The following is a 24,272-nucleotide window of genomic DNA, read 5'->3' on the forward strand; positions in this document are numbered from 1 at the left end:
GAGACAAAGTCTGCGACTGAGGAATCGGAAATGTCTCGGTTCCGCACTGAATGCATGTTTCCAGGAGGCATCATTCCCTTGGATTATAACATTCTTGCCCAAAGGAATTCATACTATAAAAATTAGAATATTTTCATATTAGGCACTGCATGTTAATAATTTCTTGTGTTAATTCCTGCTTGTGGGCTGTTCTGATTGTTACTCTAATGTAAGGTATTACAAATGGTATTTATTGTCACATCTTTACCACAACAATGTAAACTAAGAATGAGGACTATTCTTATGGATATACATCTTCTTTATTCTACAAAGGTGGCATTTTAACATAGATTTTAATGTTGTCAAGCAAATCACCCATATAGAACAAAGAAGTTGTATATCCATAAAAGTAGTCCTCATTCTTTATCTACCCAGCTTCTTGAATGCTAATCAAAGAAGAGTAAACTGTTAAAATCTGAAGTAGTAGTTACAGTCAACTCAGTGAAATCCTAATGAAGCTAAATGGTCAGGAAAGCAATTGAAGAGATCAAAGCTGAAACATATTACAATTTTTAAGTCACAGTTAAACAGTCTAACAAATTCTAGAATTATTCCCTATTCACTAGGTTCAGTGACAGGGTTACAGATCAACTCTCTCAGGTCTGTACCCACAAAGGCACTGCTTCAGCTATGACCTAATTCAGTCTGATCTTTGAACCTACTGGTTTCCAAATCAACAGAAGAACACAGTCTCCAATCAATAGAGAGTGTAACACTGTCCCGCCCACGTATTGTGGGAGGTTGAGGAGGAGGGGAACTAATCGTGTTTCCGCTTAGCCATTTTCCCTCTGCATCCCCACCGACTGCCAACACACAGATTATGTCACCTGAGTCACATCACTTTCTTCCTCTGAATACTTGATAATTCAAAGCTTTTTGCACAACAATGTGTGAGTAAGCATGTGCATTTAGGAATGAGTTGATCAGGTTGTACACTGAGGGGCAGAAAGCACTGACGTAAATCCATCTCACACCTGCTGCCGACTACCATTAACAGAAAAATCAAAATCTGAAGCAAACATGAATTTAGACCTGATATTTACTTAGAACTGGAAAAATGCCAACAGAAGTGGTGCACACAAACATCATTAGATTGTGTATATTTAATGATGTGAAACACTTATTAATGCAGCACATCCCTGGTGCGCATATCACATCCCTGGTGCCTACATTCCATATGCTGCCCCTGGCATGTGTTGGCTAGTCAGCTAACCCCCCAATGTTCCTTCCACACCCACCAACTGAGTAGAAACTCTTGCAGGTCACAATGACCTAACTAGATGTACACATGAAATGATAAGAACTTTGGCAACAGCAGATAGCAACGTCATTAGTAAAAAAAACCTCTTGTCCAATATATTCAAAGTAATCAAATCCATTAAAAAAATGAAATGATGTGAAAAGTTAAAGTTAAAACAACAAAAAACTAATCCCTTAAATATGAATAAAGTTGGTGTTTCTGTTTTTTGTTTGCACAAAGAAAATGTTTGTTAAAAGAGCTTCCGGCCATCTGAAACTGACCAAAACTTTGTGAAGCCATTCACCAATTCTTTATTCGTCCTTGCCTCCAAGGTACACAGGTTATTAAAATAATCAGCACAAAACACCTGTCAGGTCCATCCACTTATATACAATGGGGGCCTGAACATTAAAGATTCACATTCTTGCGATCTCTGCACAAGTGTCACATTAAAGATCACCAAACAGATGCAGTTATACATGAACACCACGACAAGAGATCAGCTAACATCTTCTACAACCTCCATAGCTTCCTGATAGTTTCAAAGATCAGTTCTTTATCTTGACCAGACAGAAAATGCTTTCGAATTCGCAAATAGTAACAAACAATGCCATGAGAATTAAGTTCTCCCCATGGAGGAAAGGAAGAATGCTATCATGAAAACACTACTCCCTTCCGTCAGCTAAATATTCATTCAAGTCAAGTGTTTGTTGGAGGTTATTGATTTTGTAGACGTCAGTATCGAAGATAAAAGAAGATTGACGCATGTTTTGCTGGTAAATGGATGAACACATCTTCTGACCTATCAACATTCAGACTTAGATCAGAGTTATAAATACTACTGGAAGATGAAATAGAACAGATTTGGAAAGATCTGATGGAAGCATTTTAAGAAAAGCACAAATATTCTTCAGATATGGAGTGTGCTTCAAATCACTCAAACAGGTTCTCTAGCATGTATATTTACAAATACTGCACAATCTGCTGGCATTATCTAGTTCAGGTTTATTATTTGCTTTCATGATGAATTAACGTCTTCAGCCTTTGCAAACACTGATGTTCTCAGATACACAAAAATGAAAGTAATACTCACATCCAGAACTCATCATGTGAAATGTGGTCAACTGAACATTCTACTGGTCAATTATATTCAGTAGATCAAGATGAGAATATTTATAGGCATGTTCACATTTGAGAATTACAAAACTGATTAAAATCCAGAAACAGGTTTGGGCAAACAAAGTGAAAGGCTTTGGTTGTGCTCACATCAGATAACGTATGAAGTGTAAGGGTCATGTGGTGGTAATGCCACTTTTCTATCAGTGGGGAATCTGTCTTGGATGAGCACAAAGTATGGCAGAATATAAATAAAAAACAAAGAAACACAATTTTCAGTAAACATGAATGTTCTTAAATGTTTAGACTTCATTCAAAGTTAAAACATGACACTGAACTTGTTTTACAGTCAGTGAAATGCAGGTCACCCATGGAAAAATCCATAAACATTCCTCATAATTTCAACAACTCTAAAATTTGTTACTGACAACCACATCAAATTTTGGACTTAACGCCTGCCTCTGAGCAGACCTGAATAAATTTTCCACAAGGGTACCCTTTATGAAGCTATCCCTTCACAGCAAAAATATAAAGATTAACTGTGATTGGAAATACACTGTTTCTTTAGTCCCAGAAAAAGATGGGATAAAAAGTCATCCCGCCTTTGATTAAACAGGCATTCATATTGGACTGAAACAATATCCAAGATAAATGTTTGGTTCATAGGTTCCTGTCTGAGTATTGCAATTTCAGCAGTGCGACAGAGGGGTACTAAATCGATGTGCAGAATTCTAATACCTCTTGTGAATCATCACATAAAACCCTGACAATGATTGATGCTGGAAGGTAGTGAAGCTCCAACTGTCTACAACAGCAAATGCGTTCATAGATCACTGACATTGTATTGGAAGCTCAAGCTGGTTGTCACATCAACACTGACTTCGCCATGGAAATGTCTGGATGAAGACGGCAGTCTGTTCATGATGTATTGCAACCATGTCTTACATATCTAATTTAAGGAGACTAGATGGAGTTGTTAAAATACAAGATACAAAGTACTAGAAAATGGAACTGTTCCTTGGAAAAATGCTGTATTCATGTTTCTGAAAAGCACCAGCAATCTTTCCAGTTTAAGAATTCAAAAATGGTGTTTGGGAAGTGTACACTATCACCAGAAAAGTGTATCTCAAATGTTGTAAAGTCTAATTTCTCATTTCTATAACACAATTTGTTCAAATTGTAATCAGTAATACACACACCATGATGCTACATAAACTACACATCAGATGCCTTATCCAGATTAAGGGCCAGTGAGGCAAACAGCTTAACCCCATTATGGCGGAACAAATCTGGTTGTTTCCCTGTAGTCCAGTCTCTACTAATATTAGCCCAGCATCAGTCAACAAACTGAACTATCAATGGCTCAGTGTATTGGTGTTGTAGCTAATTGGCTTGGATGGAGAACAAGTCATAAATGTTATCATAGCCAAGGAATTTATTAGAAGGGACTGATTGCCATATTGATCATTTGGATCATGCCCCTTTCCGGGATTTCTGGGAACATCATACATTGTAACATCAGCAGCCAGAAAACTTAGCTCCTCACACAAGCCTTTATTAATTCATTGCTGGCAGAATAAAATTTCAACACCTGCTGTACATGATCCCTGAACAAATTTCTAATAATCCAGTTTTCACCACTAACATCTGAAAAGTGATAAATCATGCTTTGACACCAAATCATGAACCACTTCTGTTTCAACAGACATCATTCTGTCTTACAAGTGACAGATTAAACAGACAACAATTTGATGTGGTTATTTATTTCTAACCAAGTGGTTTTGTGTGTTTGAACCATCAACCACATATCTGAAAATAGAAGCAGGTGGAACAGTTGGCATTTGCAAGGAGGTACCAGGGCCCCGTTTCACAAAACTCTCGTAAGGCTAAGGTCTCGTAACTTTTCTCGTAGCCTTTGCACCTCCTATGTTACAGTATACCAGGTACAAATGCTACGAGAAAAGTTACAAGACCTTAGGCTTACGAGAGCTTTGTGAAATGGGGCCTTGGTGCCCAGTTTGAGAGTGGAGGATAAGTCAGCTGGTGGTCAGTCCAGCTAAATGAAGATAACAATGTGGGTTGGAGTTTTCCCCTGACAGAAGCTGTATGGCACAATGTTCATCTATCTCCTGCAAGCTGGGAAGAATGTCTGGAATTGTGTTGTTCTGGGTGCTGGCTGATGGCCAGGGAGAGAAGAAAGAAGCATCTGGTGAAGTGTCGGCTTGTGACTGACTTTCGCAATGTAGCAAAGTCACTGACAAACTATTCCCAAATGAGTGTCACATTCACTGACAAACTATTTTAACTGGTTATTGAGGCCATCAGTAACAGTGTGTCACTATTGCTGACAACACAATGTGCCACAATTACTCAATACTGGTAACTGTGGTGATCATGAAAGAGGCAACTGTGCATCACAATCACTCCCTACTAGTAACTAAGAACCGAAGTTATTGACATGATTGGTAACTGTCACACATTCCCTCCCTACTAGTAACATTGTGTGACAACCACTAACCACAAGCCCTTCCTTGTCACTTGTTTACACATATTTGTCCTACTGCAGGGTTCAATCCATCATGACAGCCTAATCCCCACCAATCTAATTATGTTATGATTACCCTAACAGACACAAATCACCACAATTCAATCCCACTTCATCCCATAACATGGGTCACACAGTAACCTCCATCTAGACTGATCAGACTACACATACAATTAGTGAGTAAGCCCGTAACCAAAGTCAGGTTTTTCAACAGTCCATACAGACAGTCTTATTTTCTATTCCTGTGCACATGTACTAGTGTCCTCCTGTCACACTCTGGACACTTGATCAATCATAGTAGCAGGGAGTACCTGAGTCATGCTGTTGTTAAGTCTATGTTAAACACACCAACACTAATTGGGATTGGCTTGTAGAAGTCTGAACAAAGTACTAAAATATATGGAGATGTCACTTCAAACACGTATCAAAAGGGATAATGAAATCTGACTTCATATCAGAACGGGATCTTGTGCAAATTAAATTACACCATTGACAGCTGATCAGATTCTGACCACTTTGTTAGTGAATGACTGACTTTCCAGCAAGGTGTCTCAGAACTATATGGTGGCCTACAAGTCATACTGGGGTCCAGTACACACTGCCATAACCTCTCGCTTGATGGGCGTATATGAAGACATGACATTAGTCCAGACAATAAAACTGTATCCAAGTTGGAAGTCCGGCCTGTGATCTCCTGGGTGCCTTGTTCAATGCCCATGCCATCAAGGTACATCAGGCTATGGAATCAGCCAGATCACAGCTTCTCATATGGTCATATCTCATCCAAGTGCTTCGACAATCAGTACTTAACGAGGCTTCCTGGGGTTGCTTCCACAAAGAGTACTACTGTCGCAACTCACATACTCCAACAGATACATGGTAGTCATTGCTCTACAGTAACTCTGTGGAATGGACCCTAACCTCAGTCACCTCATGTTTGTGTGCAAAGTAGAAACTAACCTCTGATGAAATTACTTGTTTGCTAACTACTGTACATTTATAACACCATCACTACTACTGTGTGGCTCAGTGATGTAGGATGTTATACTTGCAAGGGCAACCCTCTTATGAGAATGTCTTTACGTACAATTTTACACTTGTGACTGAAAATGAACCAAAGTATTGACTCCAGAAGCACATCTTTAACATTAATTTTCAGGTTTACAACTTTACGATCATCTACATCAACTTCAAATCTACAAATTTGATATATACAACAGACATCATCCTTTCCTTTCGCAAATGGATGAAAGAAGCAGACAAAATGATGCAAGAATCTGCATTAAATGAGCCATGACCCTTATTCATAGAGGAAGCACCATTAATCAAATAGTTTTAATTCCGAAAGCAATGACAGAGATTGTTTTAGACATCAGCCGTAATGTGAGTCAAACACTGTGGAGCCTCTATTACTCAAAAAGTTACAATCCCAAATGTGACACTGCAGCAGTTTAAGCCACTTGTAAGTTAAGTCTTACTCAAAACATGTTATGCACATATATTTCAATGTTTGCTGCAACGTTCCTATCTATCTGAGTAGGCTGGCTCAAAAATAGACACCGAAAAAAAACAGGTTCCTTCTAACGCAATACTGTCAAAATACTCCAGAAGATTTGGGTGATTGTCAAGTTGTTCCAATACCATAGTTAGATCCTCAGATCCTTGAAACACCTTCATGTTACCAGAAAGAAAACCCCCAAAACCCAAACATCTGAAGCTCCGATATTATTAAAGCCACTTCATAAAGGGGCAGAAAGAAGCAGAGTAAAAACACCTCAAACTCTGTCACAAACACCTGAGACGTTTTTCCACAAAAAGTTCCTTTAAGGCAGAGGTCCAAATATGGAGGGAGCTGAGGGTCTGGTATCTTCTCTCTGAATCCAGGAAGCTATTAAATCTTTAATTCTGAATGAAAGCTTTGTGACAAGGATCCCTTGAACTGATGATTCATTTCCAAAAATGACTGACAATGTTTCATCAGTAACAACACAACACTTTCTGTCAGTGAGGGGAGCATGGACTTGGACAATTACACATGGTCAGAAGAATCATCACCGATTCAAAGAGTTGAACACCACATTTTGTTTATCATGATCAGCATACATCAAATGCTCTACAACGGTCAGTGTAGAAATCTTTTCCTTCAGTATGATTTCATAGCCATCAATATACAAGTGATATAACCATAGCTTGTAAACATGTAAACAATGAAATCTGAGCTAGGCAAACCAAGTGATTGATATGTAAGCAATTACATCTGTCACCCAGGTATTACGAATGTTTACATTGTCTCAACATATTCATACATAACATGGGCCAAACTATAAAGAGAATGACACATGAAAGGTTTCATTTTAAATTGCTGGCCACTGAAAGAAATACATAACACTTGCTGCAGAGAGAAAAATCCACCAGAAATATCCAGCTGATATTTCCAGCTGGACTCAAAAACATGGCAACGCACAAATTATAGATTGATCAAGACTATGATGAGACATAAAAGTTAACTGGCAGATAGCAGGAAATTAAATTCAGATTCATCAGGAGAGTCCTACAAGTTAGTGATTTGAATATCTTCCTCATTTAATGATGAACACCAATACATAGCATGAAACCAACATTTAAGGTCAATAGCTCCTGAATTCAGACACTCTTAATGTGCACATAAAGGGCAGGGGGAAATGTGGACCCAGCAATGATGCCATCAGTTGCTGACTGTGGGTAGTTCCCAGGCAGTCAGCTGGACATGTCATACATAACTTCAGATTGGGCCTTTATGTTACACTGCCTGTTTTAGAGTTGCATCGACACATTCAATGGATTTATGTCTCTTTTTTAGCCTTGATTTGAATTAGGTTGATGGATTTAGGAAATACTGCGAAGTGGAGATAAGTAGTCTCTTTGATCAGCTTGGGAAGGTGGCACTGCCTTTTAATGAGTTCAATACTTGCAACTGACAATCTGTACACCCATACACAATCTGAACACAAACCACAAATTTCACACTTGAATCATGGGATTACTCTTTCAGTGTCCATGTCAACGCAGAAACCAGCATTTGTCAATCGAAGAATATTTTTGCATGTGTGTTTTGGATGCATAGATTCTGATCTACTTAATTGTAAAAGGTACCTTAAAATAGCAACATATAAAAAGACAATAACTCTGAAATCAATCAGGATTATAATGAAACTTTCATGCCTAAAACATTTGGACTACACATATATAATTTTATTTCTGCATGAACTCATATCATACCTACCACTCTTTAATGGTAAGGATCTCTATTAGTATCACATAAGGATCATGTTAGTAATACTTTTGAAGGTAGAAGCACAGCTGTGATTCAAATCCATGTGATCAGAGTGAGGCACAAAATGGCCTGCACACAAAAATCAGGGACTAAAAAAGGTAGACAACTGGTAGTCTTAACAAAATATTTTGTCTAACCCTCTGACTGAAGAAAGTTGACGGTTATTATTGCTAGAACTAGTGACAATTTCTCTTAGAATCTGAAGAATTTGTAACAAACATCAAATTTTGGATTACATTCTTGCTAATATGAACATCTTTCTTACCAAAGAGAATCTGTATTTCAGAATGTGTATCTTACATACATTACAGACACAAAAATCATGTTAAACTCTCCATATGAGATTATGATTTTTTTCCAAGATGTGAGGCAACTTGTTCGGTAAATACACAGCCAGTATCATGCTGCATAGTTGTGCTAGGAGTGTCAGGCTAGACTACACATCACTATGCACAGGAATTACTCGTAATACCAATATAGTGACATGATGCACAGTTGCAAGTGATTCATAAATGGATGCACATGGCACATCCATTACCAATATATGCAAAACTACAGTGGTACTAATATGATAGTTCCTTATTTTGTTGTAAATGGTCACTGAAACAGTGAGTGAAACATTTGGAATTAGCCCATCTACGACTGAAGCCACTTCTTTGAAACCACAACATTAACTTGAAATTCTGTACTTCAGATTTGGGAAGGTGCACAGATATATGCTGAAGAAATGGGCCAAATTACTGCGTATGTTTGTTTGTGTACCGTTTGTGTCAGGTATTCAAGAAGAACCATAAACATGGAAATGGTGCTGACAACACACGAATCTGTGAGACTGTTGGATTTGAACTCATGACCAATGACCAGGTGCACATATTGCTGGACCTAGGCACTCTGGCCACTCGAGTTACCAGATGAAATGTTTCAGTAGGCACAAACAATGTTTATCTTCACACCGCTAACTTACCTCTGTCGGTCTTTACATTCCACCACTTTGCCAAATGTACCTTCTCCCAGTGTCTGAACTACTTCATCTGAAAACAAGACAATACAAACATTTCAGAATCCTGCATCCATGACTGACCCCTACAAACCAATGTACCTAGCATTAAGGTGCTACCAGTAACCATACTTCAGACTTGCTTCAACATTCAAAATTCAGCCACCAGTCTAGGACATAATTATATTGCAATGAAAAAAACAACAAAAAAACCCCCCCAAAAACAGTCATTGCAATTAGTTATAGGGCAGTGGAGAATTGTTTCTTAATCATTGCATACATCCTGTAAGGCAAAACATGTCAAAGGCTTCATGGCTAAATTTTGAATATTTGGCTTGCTGGGGCTACAAGCAATTTGTTTGCTTCAGAATTTATCTCATGTCAAGAAACGTGGAGTCCTAATTCTACAGCCAGCCTGGCGTCTTATCGATAACTTATTATGTGGAGTAAATTCTTCAAGGCTAATTTGTTTAACTCTCCGATGAGATGTGACTGGGTAAAAAGAAGGGTCTCAACACGGACAGCTCTCGTGACATCTCAAACCCAGAATCAATATTACGAACTGCTGTACATTACTAGACCAAAATAATTCATTATGAAGGAAATCATTCCTGCGTACATGGAATGTTTTTAGAGAGGTTATCAGAATTTTTCATATCAGCAAGTTGTTCCACAGTTGATAATTTTTGTAAGACAAGTCTGCAGTAGTGAATAGAGTTTCAAAGGAAAAAGATTTCAGCCAAATCAGCATTTTAAGAAGCAATGACATGTTAGTCCATATGACGAGCTATGACAAGCACCCCCAAATACATGGGGAATTTCTCTGTATTGCAGGCACTCATCCTGTTCACAGGATCCATGACATCAGTAAAAGCAAAAATATCAAAGAAATCATATACTAAGTGTCAAAGTATAATAAAGCATTTTGTATCAGAATTATTAAGTATCTGCATGAAACTGAGGCAATGGTAAACAACAATAACATAGATATCCTAGACTAAACGTTACGGAAAGTTGAGTACATCGTGCTTGTAGGACGTCGCCTTGGTGATAGATCAGGTGACCATCATCGTCATCGTTGACGCTTGGTGCTCTTTCACTTGACTCTGGCTGCTCCTTTCAACCCAACCGCCATTTCAATCCCATCATTCAACAGCATCCACATCGGACAGGAAGTGGTCAAGAGAGCATCGAGGAAAGTCGAATTGTTCAGAGGATGTCAGCGTTCGGGGTTTCAGTCACCGTTACAGCAATTGGGCGGCACGACACGCCACAATCGGCACATATGAGATAAACAAGGGGAGGCAACGCCAAGTAAAGATCGTGTCAAAATTCATGTGTATATTAAACGTCATACACAACACAAGCATATCAACCTAATACTAACAGCAAAGAAATATACTTTACTTCAAATCAATTTTAAATAGGCAATGGATGTTTAGAATTTCACCTTGTGTGCTCAGTCTTCAAACTTGATGCATGACAAAACAGGCTCATATTTATAGAATCATTATATATAATCCAGATATCAATTCACAGTGCACTTTATGGAATAAGAAATGAGACCCATATAGAGGACATCGCTCTGCTGAACATCAAGAGCAATATCTAAAACTATATCCCTTCACTAAATAATTTTATGAATAACACCACATCATGTTAACATGCAAACATTGTTATGGAGTTTCAATGAATGAGTGGGTGAGTGAATGAATGTTGTTTGATGCTACAGTCAATATTCTGCTTCAGTCACAGATGGCAATACTCAAATCTGGACCAGGTAACCCAATATCACTGGGGTACATTATCAGCCATCAGCCACATACTCACCCAGTGCTTACTGTAATCAGCTCTTGTGATAAGACACCCCCAACACCACCCCTCCACCCCCATCAACACACAACACCTTTGCCTTCAGTGACTACCCATGTTAAATCAAAACGTGAAAACGGCCTTGATGCTGCCTTCCAATGGCCTGTTATTATCAAATACCCTTACTGAAAATTAGATAAGTTAATGAAAGAAAAGAACAAATGAGCCAGGTGAAAATGTCCTTAAATCAGTATATTATCCAATCCAACATGACGTATAATTCAACTGTGAGAAGGCTTCTCTCACACATCACAGTGATTGTGACAGCAAGAAAATATCTTATAGCTTTGGGTAAAAAGTAAGGTATGAGCAATAGTTCTACATTGCATGAAAGGTCCCACTCTTATCATCACTATCTCCTCCAATGGGTCTGATTTCCTCAATTTCCCAAGCATTGTATTTAGAACAGATATATATTAATATCTTCAAGTTTGAAGCCTAAATAACACAAATACATCGCAACAATATTAACTAATTATAGCATACATGAGGATACGTGAATGCTCCCACTCGCAAGTCTAATGGCCATGGAGACACCAACTGGCTATAAATATTTGATGGCACTATCCGATATGACAGAACTAGCCAGTCACCAAAACTGACATTGCCATTCAAAATGAAGTCACATTTAACCCTTGTTGATATTACTTTGCCAAATCCAGGAAAACAATTTTTTTTTTCACAGTCAGCTGCAGACTTTAATGTCACACTGTGCTCTTAACAAAATGGGCATTTGGTAGGGATGCTTTCTCTATATTCCAAACATCAGTGCATAAACAACTACACTAGGCCTCCTAATATAATACATTGTCTCCCAAAAGCACAGAGGATGAAGTAGACACAACATAGCCTCCATTGTTTCAACCCCAATAAGTGTTTTTCAATTAGATTCTATTATCCAATATTATCTACTGACATGTTATGTGGTTATCTGACTAACTGAAGTCCTTGATACATTCCAGACACCAAAACGGCATATTCATCTTTTGATCTTGAGAACAAAGTGATACATCTGAAGTGCATCAGGGCTTTTAGCTTTAATGAATTTGGATATGAGATTATTCATGCACTTATTGTGCATGAACTTGTGAAAGATAGTGCATCTTACAAGGCCACACACAGCAGGACTTGATGAATAGATCTCCAGGCCAGACTACTCTTACAGGCTCTGACATCACAAATACTAGACAATTGTGAGTGAGAAGCCATGATAGTTGTTCTTGTGTGTTAGAGATTAAACGAACAATGACTGGCATCATAGTAAATATGTCGTGATGCTATGGCCGGAGGAAATTGCAGCAACTAGTTGACAGGGTAATCATCATCCCACTGTACAGACAATTATCATACTTAACTCTGACATTTGACTGTTGCTGAGGTCTCACAGCACAACAGATGGGTATGTTCACAACATCCTTATGTTTATTTGACATAGTCTGGGATCTAGATTGGTTTAGTTTCTAGAATATTTGTCATCAAAATTATACTGGAGTATACATGTGGTTTTTAAACAAATTTGGTGTCAATATGGACATATGTCCTGTAAAAGAAATGAGTGATAGTGGTTTTACGTCTCTTTTAGCAACATTTCTGACATATGGTAGGGAACACAAAACACACATTGTAATCATGAAAATATCAGAGAGCAATATCTCTTGCAAAATCAGACCATACTTAGTTTACTTGAAAAAGTGTTACATGTGAATATGAACTGGAAATGCCCTACCTCTTCAGATAATGTTTTATTGGGGTGAACAATTTGACCAACTCTTTTATTAAATCACACTTGCACATTTTCTATTGATATCAACAGAACATATGGGACTACATTCATATATGCAATTAACAGATGGAAGAGAATCTTTTTTTCTGCAGTTTATTTAATACTCTCTGAGAATTACTGTACAGTTTGTCTCTCAGGTTCAGCGTTATCTACCTTAATTCAGTTTTGGTTTTACACATATTTTATTCATGAAAGGTGAACGACATTGGGTACAAGTTCTCTAACCTTCTCAATTCAGAGTTGTGTTGATATTGATTAACATAGCAGTTATTGACACTACAGCATGGGAACTTTTTGTTGTTGTCAATGCTGTACATGTAACCTTATTTCCTCTCCCTCATCCATTTCAGAGGCAGTAAAACAAAATTCTATTACTATCAATAGTGTTACAAGGCCATGATGTCTTCCTTTCCAAATCTCATTACAGAACACAACACCAGTTCCCAAAGCATTGAGGATGGCGGTGTAGCTACAATCTGTGTTGGTATAGCAACAGACAGCAGTGTGTTGTTTTAGCTGGGTGAGAAGAAATCCACCAAGCTGGTGAAAAGACATGAATTCTTGGAAACATGGCCAATGGTAGCCATCCATCTACTTCACATTACAAACTTTATATCAAAGCCATTGATTGGAAGAGCCAGTCTTTGAAGACCTGACAGGAATAGTGTTTACATCCCTAATACCAAAAGTGTCATGTTCTTTGGGACCTGTTACTCACTAAATTGCTCTGATTATTTTCCCAACCTGTTATTATTACCTAAACAATAGGGCATTTCTCTTCGTAACTACCCAGAGTAATGCAAGTTTCATACTATCACTTTTAAATAAAAATATTACCAAGTGTGACTTCAAAGTATGCAAAAGCTGACTTAGGGAACCAAACGATCTCCGTCTTCTGACCAAGTTAATTCTGCAGAAATACCAAAATCTTCATATCAAAATTGGGCAAATTGCACACATATTTCAGAACTTTTATGGTTACTTATTTGAAATAAATTGGTCCTATAGGTTCAGAAATGTCAGTAGCTTTTGAAATTATATCATTATACTTTCATCCATGTTGTGAACAAGGAGATACTTTATTTAGAGAATAGTCACCAGGCTGAGGAACTTCCAAAATCCAGCCTCTGTTCTGTCAATAAGTATGTCCCAGTCATATCAGGTAGTGGTTCCAAAAGCTGAATTAAATATTTTGAATACCAAATTATTTCCAAAGTCAGTGTTCCTAAAGAAGCCAGGGATGAATGGTTGGGGGTGAGACTGTCCTATATATAGGCTTGCGAGATGGGAGACTGTACTGTAACCTGACACCAAGGAGGCCATCACATATTATGAAGCTACCTACTTGTAATACTGATACATCAATGGAAGGCCAATGTCTACTCAAATCTCAGACATACTTTTAGCAATACTACCCTCCCTCCTGTGTAATTCCTAGCCACTGATGTAAACATACCAACCATACGTTGTTCTCTGCCATGAATATGCATGAATCTGACATTTCGTGTTTGTCGGTGCCAGTTTTCGCAGTCTGGTATTGAAACCCGCCCAAACAGACACAGGATCAATTTTCACACTCATCTCATAAATGTGTTTTATATCAGGCAGGGAATAAGAAATTTTGGTATGTTTAGACTAAGCTTTGAGTGAACAGTTCCATAAGAATTTGAGGTCAGTGTTGCCAAATACATGGCATGCTTTGTGATGATTCATCCCTGATCATAGAGGGTATCTGTCTTGCAAGCACCAGTCCATGTTGAAAATATAGGTAACCTGTATTTTTCTGAATAATGACAAAATTCCAAAAAGTTTGTTTCTCAAAATATAAAGCTATATTTTTGAGTCATGACAAACCAAACAAACATAGCCGTGTCAGAAAAATAACTTCTAAATACTTTCTGTGAAATTGACATTTATCCAATCTGACACAAAATGTAATTCATAAATACTTTCTGTTCAAGGAAAGATATAAGAAAAATGATGAAACTTTTCACTATTTGTCCCGTACCTTGACTACCCTCTCATGCATGTCCTACATAAACTTATCAACTTCCTGTCCCTGCTACAACACACTATGGCCCGAGTAACCCACGACCACATACCTTGTTAGGCAAGTTCCGCTTTGATTCAGAAGCAGGCATATTTTTCCCCCATTCTTTAACTTCCTTGAAAGCAGCTAGAACATCTACTCTCATGTCGAAAGACTGAGCCAGGAGCCTGCACCTCCTGAGAGAAGGTAGTAAGCCAGTCTAAAGGTATGAGAGTGACAGGAGGGGAGCCAATGCCTCCAATGGGTGCTGCTTCAAAACCAACTCAGCCAAACTCTGTGTAGCACCCCCAACAACAAAAGCACTGCTGCACCAGCTATGAGTTTTCCTTCCCAGAATATCCTCTGTTGTGTAGATGGTGTATATATCTATCTCTCTCCCCCTCCAAATTGTTCCACAGCCTATGGAGCACTGGCTTTCTCACAGAGCACACTGCCTACATCAGAGAGGGGGTGAAACCTCATCCACTGAACTATGGGGGATGCTAAAAATAGACTGGTAGCAGCATCTGCTAAAGTTTCACTCTCCAAGCACCACATGGGTGCAGGCAGGAGGGAGAGAGGGGAAGGGGAGGGGGAGGCAGTATTGCTGGGGTGTCCTCCTCCTCCCTTCAATACAAGAAGGCTGGTGAAGATGGATTTATTTCCAGCAGCTCCTGTCCTTATCTATGGACCACTGGGAGGTTGTTGGGACCCCTGCAGGCAGGACAGGCAGCAGTGTAAACATCACAGTTATACTTACATGGACATACTACTGTCTCTCCATAATGGTAGTACTCAACATGGGGTATCAACTTATTAGGTCCTTAGAGATAGCCCTGGCATTTTAGTCTGAAGGGAGATATATATCAAACTATCTGTCTATTACACACTTAAACTTGAAACATTCTAAAAGTTATTCTTTAGAGAAAATAAGAACCATAATGTGCCAACATATTTCATGTAAAATATGAGAATACACATTTTTTTTCTGGCAATGTCAAACCAGAGACCACTGTAGAAAATCACAACACTATATTGTTTTCATGACACTTCAATTAACTAAATTTTTTAAGATTGGTAGGATGGATATTATTTGAATTCAGTAAATTAATAATTTGAGAAAAGTTGCAAATTTTCATCAAACTGCTTGAAACACTGCTCTCATATGAAGATTAATAAGCAGCAATACATCTGGTTGGGGACCATTACCTAAGTCTGTGTATAGACAGCTAGAACGTTCATGGATCAGGCCTGCAATCATCTCCAGGACTCTCACCACCCATATTCTAATCAGAACATTCAGCCCATTTCCCATTGATCCCAAGAGAGGCAAGCACTTCTGGGTCAAGACAGTCACCAAAATCATCTGAAATTTGATTCTGTCAATATGCCAGAATTCTCATACTGTTCTCTCAAAATCTGCCACTTATGTCAGGTTTTAGGAGTAAATGGGTCAATATCATCAGAAGATGTGTCTTCACTGGTGGCAAGAGTCTTGGAGAAGAGCCTATGTTTACTTTGAGAAAGAAAATGCTGACCATTCAAAAAAAAGTTTAGAGTTGCTAATGAGTCAAGTTTTAACTAGATACCCCCTATGAACACATATCTTCAGTAACATGTATCTCATTTGTTCATGAATATTCCTTGAATGAGATTTGATGACACTTCATGGCATTTTGATACTCCACAGTACCTATAGGGCAGACCATTTTCTGTCATACTCTTCAAAATATAATACCACACATCTGATTGCAAATCTGAGAATATGTTTAAACTTTTTTAACATCAGATACTTTGTGTGTGAAGCAATGTAAACACTTGTCTTCCTGCTATTATTTAAATACACCTATTGGTGTCTCCTATCATTAAATACTAATCTATGATATTCGTATCTCTAAATCTTTAATTTCTATTGTACTCTCTAAATCTTTAATAAAAGACTGCCTGATATCAAAAACTTCTCCAAATAAATGTAAATTGACACTTCTAAAAGGTCAAAGTCTTCTAGAATTAGGATAATAGTTCAACATACAGAAACAGCAATGTTTATATATATTTAATATAAGAAGGAAAAATATTGATCTATAAACATACTGAGACTTACATTTACATTTATCAGAGACAATATATTCAAGCAAAACAAGAGTCCAACCTGATCTGTGAAATTCTGTGGCCGTCCCATTCAGATCACATCATTCATGTCATAGTTGTTTTCTGTCAACCATCCGCAATATCTGCATACCTTAATTTGGCCATTATTACTGTACATCCTCTCAATGTGGAGACACTGGAAAACCTGCCAGCAAATCCCTCTCATGCTATATCGTTCACTAGCACTGCTGTTAACAAAGCTTTTCTGTCAACTCATGTGACAGACCCACACCTCCAACAACCAGCAGAACAGAGAAACAATTGAAGGCGCTATTTACATTCCTGGTAACAGTGCCTGTCAATCAAGAAGCCTGATTGTCAGCATAATGACCCATTAATCTGTGATATGATGTGATGTCATCCTGTGGTCATGTTGGAGGACAGCTCCACCAGATGTGTCCCTACTGCATTCAATGTTTTGACCTACATCACGTTGCTCCTAGACCGACAATGTGAAGCACAGCCTTCCTGAGAGGAAGCTTCCCAGTCGCAGGCTAACCATGGGTGTAAGAATGTACACATCGGAAGTACAGGTCAAGTGTCACATTTGCAGACCAGCCAAACACAGCTGGATCAAGTTGCTAGTGATGCATGTACCAAAATGGCATTTTTTCATCATGGAGCACAAGTCTATCTCCAGATATACAATTCATCACATCACTTAGTTTAATATTGATCCCCTGCTGCCTGATTATGAAGATGTATCAATGATATGGATGTTCACATGTAACGTCCATCCTGACATCTTCATCTTCCTGACCAATTGCATCATATGATCACCATAACTTAAACAACACACTGAGTCAAGAAATCACAGGCTGAGCCATCTGTCCATGTCCGGGGTAGATCCTCCAAGGATCACAGATTCACAAGAATTGTTCTAACAGCAGAAGGAGAAACAGCTGAGTGGTCCAAGACAGAAGTCAACAGTTGTGGTCGGGGTTCGATAAAAACCATCAATATCACCAGTTACAGAGTCTCTGGCCAAGGACTGGCGCCTTGTTTGGCAGGCGAACAGCCCACAGTGTCCATCTGCTGAAGTCTTCCCCCCATCAATTCCACAATCAACATTCACTATTAGTCGTATGCATAGCACAGCTAGCCCACCACTTCCCCCATCTCTATTCACAAATCAATATCCTAACTTGACTGAGCACTAGTCAAGGCGAAATTTCTCTACATCCATTGCCTAGTCCAAGAGCTTGGGCTACAGTTTACCGAAAATGCTCATGTGAAAATTTCGTCACACATTTTTTGGTTCCCCTCTCAAACACAGAAACCTAGACAGAATAATGAACCACCCATCATTTGTATGCATGCTGGGCTATTACTGTGTCACTGGAGGACTATTTGATAAAAGACTGGCGTTAGCCTTCAAGGCCACGCCTGTTGTGACTGTTTAAGAGTACCATCAGCTACGCAGGCTTTTGCTGCTGTTGTCCAACATTTCTAAATACATTGCAGTAACTATTTGCAGCTGCAAACAATCAAACTGTAATTTGTTATACTTACGTGGATAATACAAGTCATGCAAATTACACTTACCATGTATAGAGACAGCAGGGGTTCCAACTTGCCAACACTAATCGCTGAATGTCCTACACATATTTCCCCGCCATATCAGTTTAACAATTACAGAAATCTACTGCATGTGTAACTATTGACTTGTACTAACATCTACTGTTTTGGGATTTCTGGTAATTTTAACAACGTTAATTTAGTTCCAACATGTGTTCTGTAACTACAGCCATATTTTGCATCATCACTGGTCTTGTAACACATTGTACCAGATGATGTACACTTGTAAAACTTTATGATGCAAACAAACTAATAAATCAAATGCATGTGTCAAATTTAGAAATTTTACGAAAGTGTTCACAGGCATGAATACATTTTCCATTTTACTCTTAAGCTGAGAGATACCCTAAAAGTTAAAGTGCTGACTAAAATCAGACAATCTTCCGTTGTTCAGTTTTCATTTTATTTTTTTTGGGGGGGATGATCTGTGGTATGTTTCAAAATACTTCAATGTGATCTGAATACTGAATAATTAGTGTAATAAAAACTTTTCCCTACCTTATATGGATTCCTAACCACTTAATCTTGTGTTTTCTTGCCTGGTTAGATCTAACCTATGTCTCACCTCTTATCCTGAGTCTTGTTAGGAACACCATAACCATTCCTTTCTCCTCCCTAGTCTGTGATGCATGTTGTACCTTCCCCTCACCCCAAGATGATACTAACCTGATTGACCCCTGTTTAGGAGTCCTTCTGCTTCCTATCGTTAACACTGTCCTACGCAACTATGTGTACAACTACGTTACGTCATGGACTTTTCATCTACACAAACGTAAGAACTCAAGGACGACACCTACCCGACTTGAGCCTGAGGAATACGACCGTCTGTTTCGGCGATGATGACGGTGACGTCTGCGATGACGTCTGCTGTCAGAACGGTATCGTGAACTGTGGTCCGATTCTCCGTAGTGGTGGCTGCGACTGTGGTGACTTGGGCTCAAGGATCTGGATCTGGAGTAGGAACGTTCTCTGTGTCGGTGACGGCGCTCTCGATGACGACGCTCACTGCTGAGTCGACTGTAAACCAATTAAACATTTACATAGATACATAGATACATACATAGATACATACATAGATACATACATACATACATACATACATACATACATACATACATACATACATACATACATACATACATACATACATACATACATACACTGAAAAAGCAAAATGGTATGCAAGAAAAGCCTTTTTCAGCCAAAGTGGATGTACTGAATAAGAAAAACAAGAAATTTCTTTCCAGCCTATCAGGATAACATTAGGAATTTGCCTTCACATTCAGTGAAGCACCAAACTTTCATAGGGTCTAAAAGCTGGACTGTTATCTCCTTGGGTTATTTACATATTAACTGACAAAACATCTAACAGTTTTCACTTCACATTGTATTACTTGTGAGAGATGATTCAACTGGATTGGAAATGTTAGTACTTAGTTGTCTGCATGTCATTGTAGAAAGTTGATATGGATATTCTGCACCAATATAGCTAGGAAGAGTACATAGTTATAATATTAATCACAGGATTATCTGTCCAAGACAAATTAACAAGGCTGTGACTGACTGGTGTGTAAAACAGGACGCGAAAGAAAATCACTGATGGGTCATATAAGTCTTTAATTACACCAGTGGCAACATGACCTGTCTTCAAGTAAGAACTGTATGACTGGTTCTTTCCAATATATGCAGGAGGGGAGAATCATAGTGACACAAATGTTAATTTGCCACAATTTGGCAACAATAACAAAGAATTCTGACAGAAACAACAAATTTCTACCATCCTACACTGATGTTCCCCCAACAGAACTCTCAAAACTAGGATGCAACAACCTCCATGATGTCAGTGCAAAGTAGTAATGAAGTAGAGACCCATGCCAGTTATATTCAGACATTTGAGGTAATTCCCATAGACTTACATGTTATTTCAGTGTCGCATAAAAAATTTTTATGAAGTAAATTTAGGATGCACCTTCGTAAAATTTGACAGGCAAATGTGAAATTATCTCTGCTCTGTGCACATAACTTTAGTCATTGGCACTGTGCATATGTCGATCAACTTGTTGCCATTCCATACATAACCAGTGGAAAATTAAACAGAAATTATGCGACTATATGTAAAATGATTCTTCACAAATGTGTAAGACTTGCATCTTACAAAAATCACATTCACAAGAATTGTTTATGGCACACTAAATTAACATCTATGGAAATAATGTCAAGAGCCTGACTATAACTGGCATGGGTCTGTAGCTCATTTGTAAGACATGAACACACTTTAAAAGGTTCATTTTCTCTCTTAATGAGATCCCTTGCAGTATTTATTGCTAAGCCACAACGTAACCCTTTCTTGTCACATACGTTCAAATCTTCCTTCAGAAAACATAGTGAATGTTGTTGGCCAAAACCATGTAGTCTGGAGCTCATGCCAGTTAAGATAGTTTCAAACAAAACAAGAGTCATCAGAATATGACAAATTTCCCTGATTCTCAAATACAGAGTACCCAGAATTCAACATATTTTTAAAACTGAAAATGGACTGAGGATTTGAAGATATGACATGGAAATTGATGGATTGTGAGGACAGACTGGAGAGATAGCTGAATATGCTGATCTCTGTATCCCTGTTAGTATTGTATGTGAAAATTTAACTTTCAAAATCAAATATGAACAGTCATATGATCATGGTTTGAGTAGTCATCAGTCCCTGTTCCAAGCCATGCAGTCATCATTCTGTTTTCCAGCTAAGTCTCAGTACCTTAAAGAGCAAAGTATTATCTATGTACTGCGTTAATGTAAATATCAGGTTGCACTTGCAGTTACAGGTTGCACCAGGGCGAGTAAATGCTTGAATCAAGCCATGCCAAGTGAGAAAGCCTAGCCACCTGATGCTGTCTATTGCAAGAATAGGTTCTTGAAAACTAATTCTAATGTGTATCTAGATTGTAACAGTACAAGTCAACAACTGCAATTTAGTAAAAAGTGCATATGAGGTATCAGAAATTTGATGAAGAATACAATGACATTAAATCCAAAACACACTAAGCTGTTCTCAATGTTTCATCTGAAAATCATATGACATAATTCACAGCTAGCCATTCCTTCTCAATGTGTACATGCAGGAGGTACAAGTGGATGGTTGGCCTATTTACATCCACATATTGTTCAATCTAGGAGAGAGGTGTTTTAGCTATGCCAAAAATATCTTCCAAATGATCTTTTCCTGTCAGTATGACAAGCACACTGTTCAAGATATTCCTTTCCAAAATATTAGGATCATTGGTACATGTAACTTTTAAAGTATATCTTAAGTACACATTGACGAAAGATTCATTTAAAAGACAACAACGAAATAACAGGATGATGTGTATTTTTTCCTAAATGGATAAGCATGTTTCCCAGTTATTTTATAATGACCGTGCCATTCTACTCCTGGAGTGCTTTCCCGTTACACATCACGAAGCAGTAAAATTACAGTTTAAAGAACTGATTACTCAGCACCGGTAAAAGTCAGGGTTCCATATGATTTACACTGTGTACAGAATAGATCAACAAAATATGTTACCAGGATACAAAGTAATGTTCGTTTACAAGATTCTTCACAAAAACATAAGGATCCTGTATTTTAAGTAATTATCAGCTATTACAGTTCGGTGACTAAACAAACAAGTTTAGTTTTTCACCACACTCAGCAATATTCCATGTATGGTGATGGTTACAGTACAGTACAATTCATAATTTTACCAGATTACGATTGTTGTATTACTCCAAGCTATGCATGTCAAGGTTACATATTGGTCAAAAGTATGTTTGCTGTGGAATGTATTCACTTCATGTTTGATCTGTCATACTACTGACTGGAATCAGAATCTAGGATTCTCTGCTTCATGACTTCATCTTGGCAATAACATACTTATCCCTTACCTTGTATGCTTCCGAATATTACTATTCCTGCGCACAAGGAAATCACTTGCTGCAATTCATCAGTATTAGTCATGGAAGAGCTTAGAAGTGTCATCTACACTAAAGGATAAGTAATCCCGCCATTTTTAAAATATAAATTCAAAAGTTGGGAGTCAAGCTATGAATTTTAAGAAGGTTTAATTTTAGTTTAAGTTTTTTCCTTCTTACAAGCGAAGACGAACTGGCCAGTCACATCTAGAAGACTTTCTCCACAAAGTCATAGTGCTTTCTATGACCAGTGGCAGGTAAGCTCTCATGGGAAATGGTGACTTTAACTGATGTTTTCACCAGCCTGGAAGCCATAGGCCCTAAGAACCCTGTATCTGTCTGTCTTGCCAAGGTACACATGCCAAACCCTCCTTCTGAGGTACATGATATGAAAGTGTCATGGTAGAGTTCTAGGACAATGCCCGAGATGGTGGAGACTATCGGGTAATCCACGGTTGTGATGGAAGTGTCCAGAGACATGCTCTAACCCTGGATACAGGCAAATGATTCCATTTAAATCCCATTTAACTCAGCCCAGGAATGTTACATGTGAAACCCATCTACCCAAGAAAGAGCCATATCCAGATCCCGCCATCCTAAATCTGCACGACATGGCAGTCTGAAGGATACAGCAGTCAAATGCAGGGAAATTTCAGATTGAGAGTCAGAAGAGGAAGCACATCTGCTCAAGCGCTGGGCCTCCGACTTTAAGCACATCTGTTGGACCTAGAGAGACATATCCTGAATATGGAATATGGGACAGAACATGTTTTGTCAATATATACAGAGAAATACCCTCGGGCTAATCATGCCCAAAGGTCTCAGATGTATGAACACGATCTAAGAAAGTGTCATCCTGTAAGAAGCATCATTGATGCCTGATAGATTGTGCACATTCTGTTGCCTGCATTCCAACCTGTTTTAAGGAACTCTTGCTACTCCAGGATCATTCTAGATATCTTAAAGGTGATCCCACACTTGGCCCCAGGTAGGCAAACCTCTATGACCTGTAAACCTCTACATAATGATAGGATAGAAAGGATTCAGAAAGCTTCTCATCGTGCTTTGGTTTGCCAGTTACTGGATAAAGGTGCGGAATCCACATAATGTTGGTTAACACCAATGTGTCTGATAATAGCACCCAGAAAAGACTCAGACTCCTCACAGGTGTCTCAGATACAAACAAACTTACACGACAAGCACTTATTGGTGCCTTGTCATTGAATCTGAGCATGGATTTGAGGTTCAAGAACCACCTTTCAGGCAGTGCGCTGACAAGGGTAATTCCATACTGTGAATCCACCATCAACTGTTTCAGGTAACCAATTGTCGTCAGAACTATCAGGGCCGAAATTTCATCTTTATTCATTTCTTTCCAAACACATTCTTGTCTGCCCCTATTTGCCCCTCACAGCTCTCTTCCTCTCAATGTTTGTGGTGTGGTGGGATAGCCCACTGGTTAAAGCATTCTCTCTTCACCTGGGTCTGATTCCCTAAGGGAACAATGTGTGAATCATAAGTCTGGTGTCCTCTGCCGCAATATTGCTGGAATATAACCGACGTAAAACCATACTCACTCACCCACTCATTTACATTCTATGTTCATAAAAGAATGAATCTTTTTAACCATGTTGTCAGTCACAAACATGGCATGCTCAGGG

General features: G+C 38.5%; 1 protein-coding gene across 3 annotated transcripts in view; it reads right to left on the reverse strand.

The window, feature by feature from the left end:
• The window catches only part of LOC137277480 (dual specificity protein kinase CLK2-like), a 67,706-nt gene that overhangs the window by 24,171 nt on the left and 19,263 nt on the right, over positions 1-24,272 (reverse strand). For 2 of the 3 annotated variants that reach the window (XM_067809218.1, XM_067809216.1), the window contains exons 3-5: positions 19,461-19,680; positions 10,273-10,366; positions 9,218-9,284 (exon numbers count right to left, since the gene is read on the reverse strand). In XM_067809218.1, the coding sequence (XP_067665319.1) occupies positions 9,218-9,284; positions 10,273-10,366; positions 19,461-19,680 (381 nt within the window). Of the gene's footprint in view, positions 1-9,217; positions 9,285-10,272; positions 10,367-15,007; positions 15,649-17,086; positions 17,521-19,460; positions 19,681-24,272 lie in introns of those variants that run through there. The other variant, XM_067809217.1, reaches the window with a different exon arrangement.

This window comes from Haliotis asinina, chromosome 3 (assembly GCF_037392515.1).
Source record: "Haliotis asinina isolate JCU_RB_2024 chromosome 3, JCU_Hal_asi_v2, whole genome shotgun sequence".
Classification (NCBI taxonomy): domain Eukaryota; kingdom Metazoa; phylum Mollusca; class Gastropoda; order Lepetellida; family Haliotidae; genus Haliotis; species Haliotis asinina.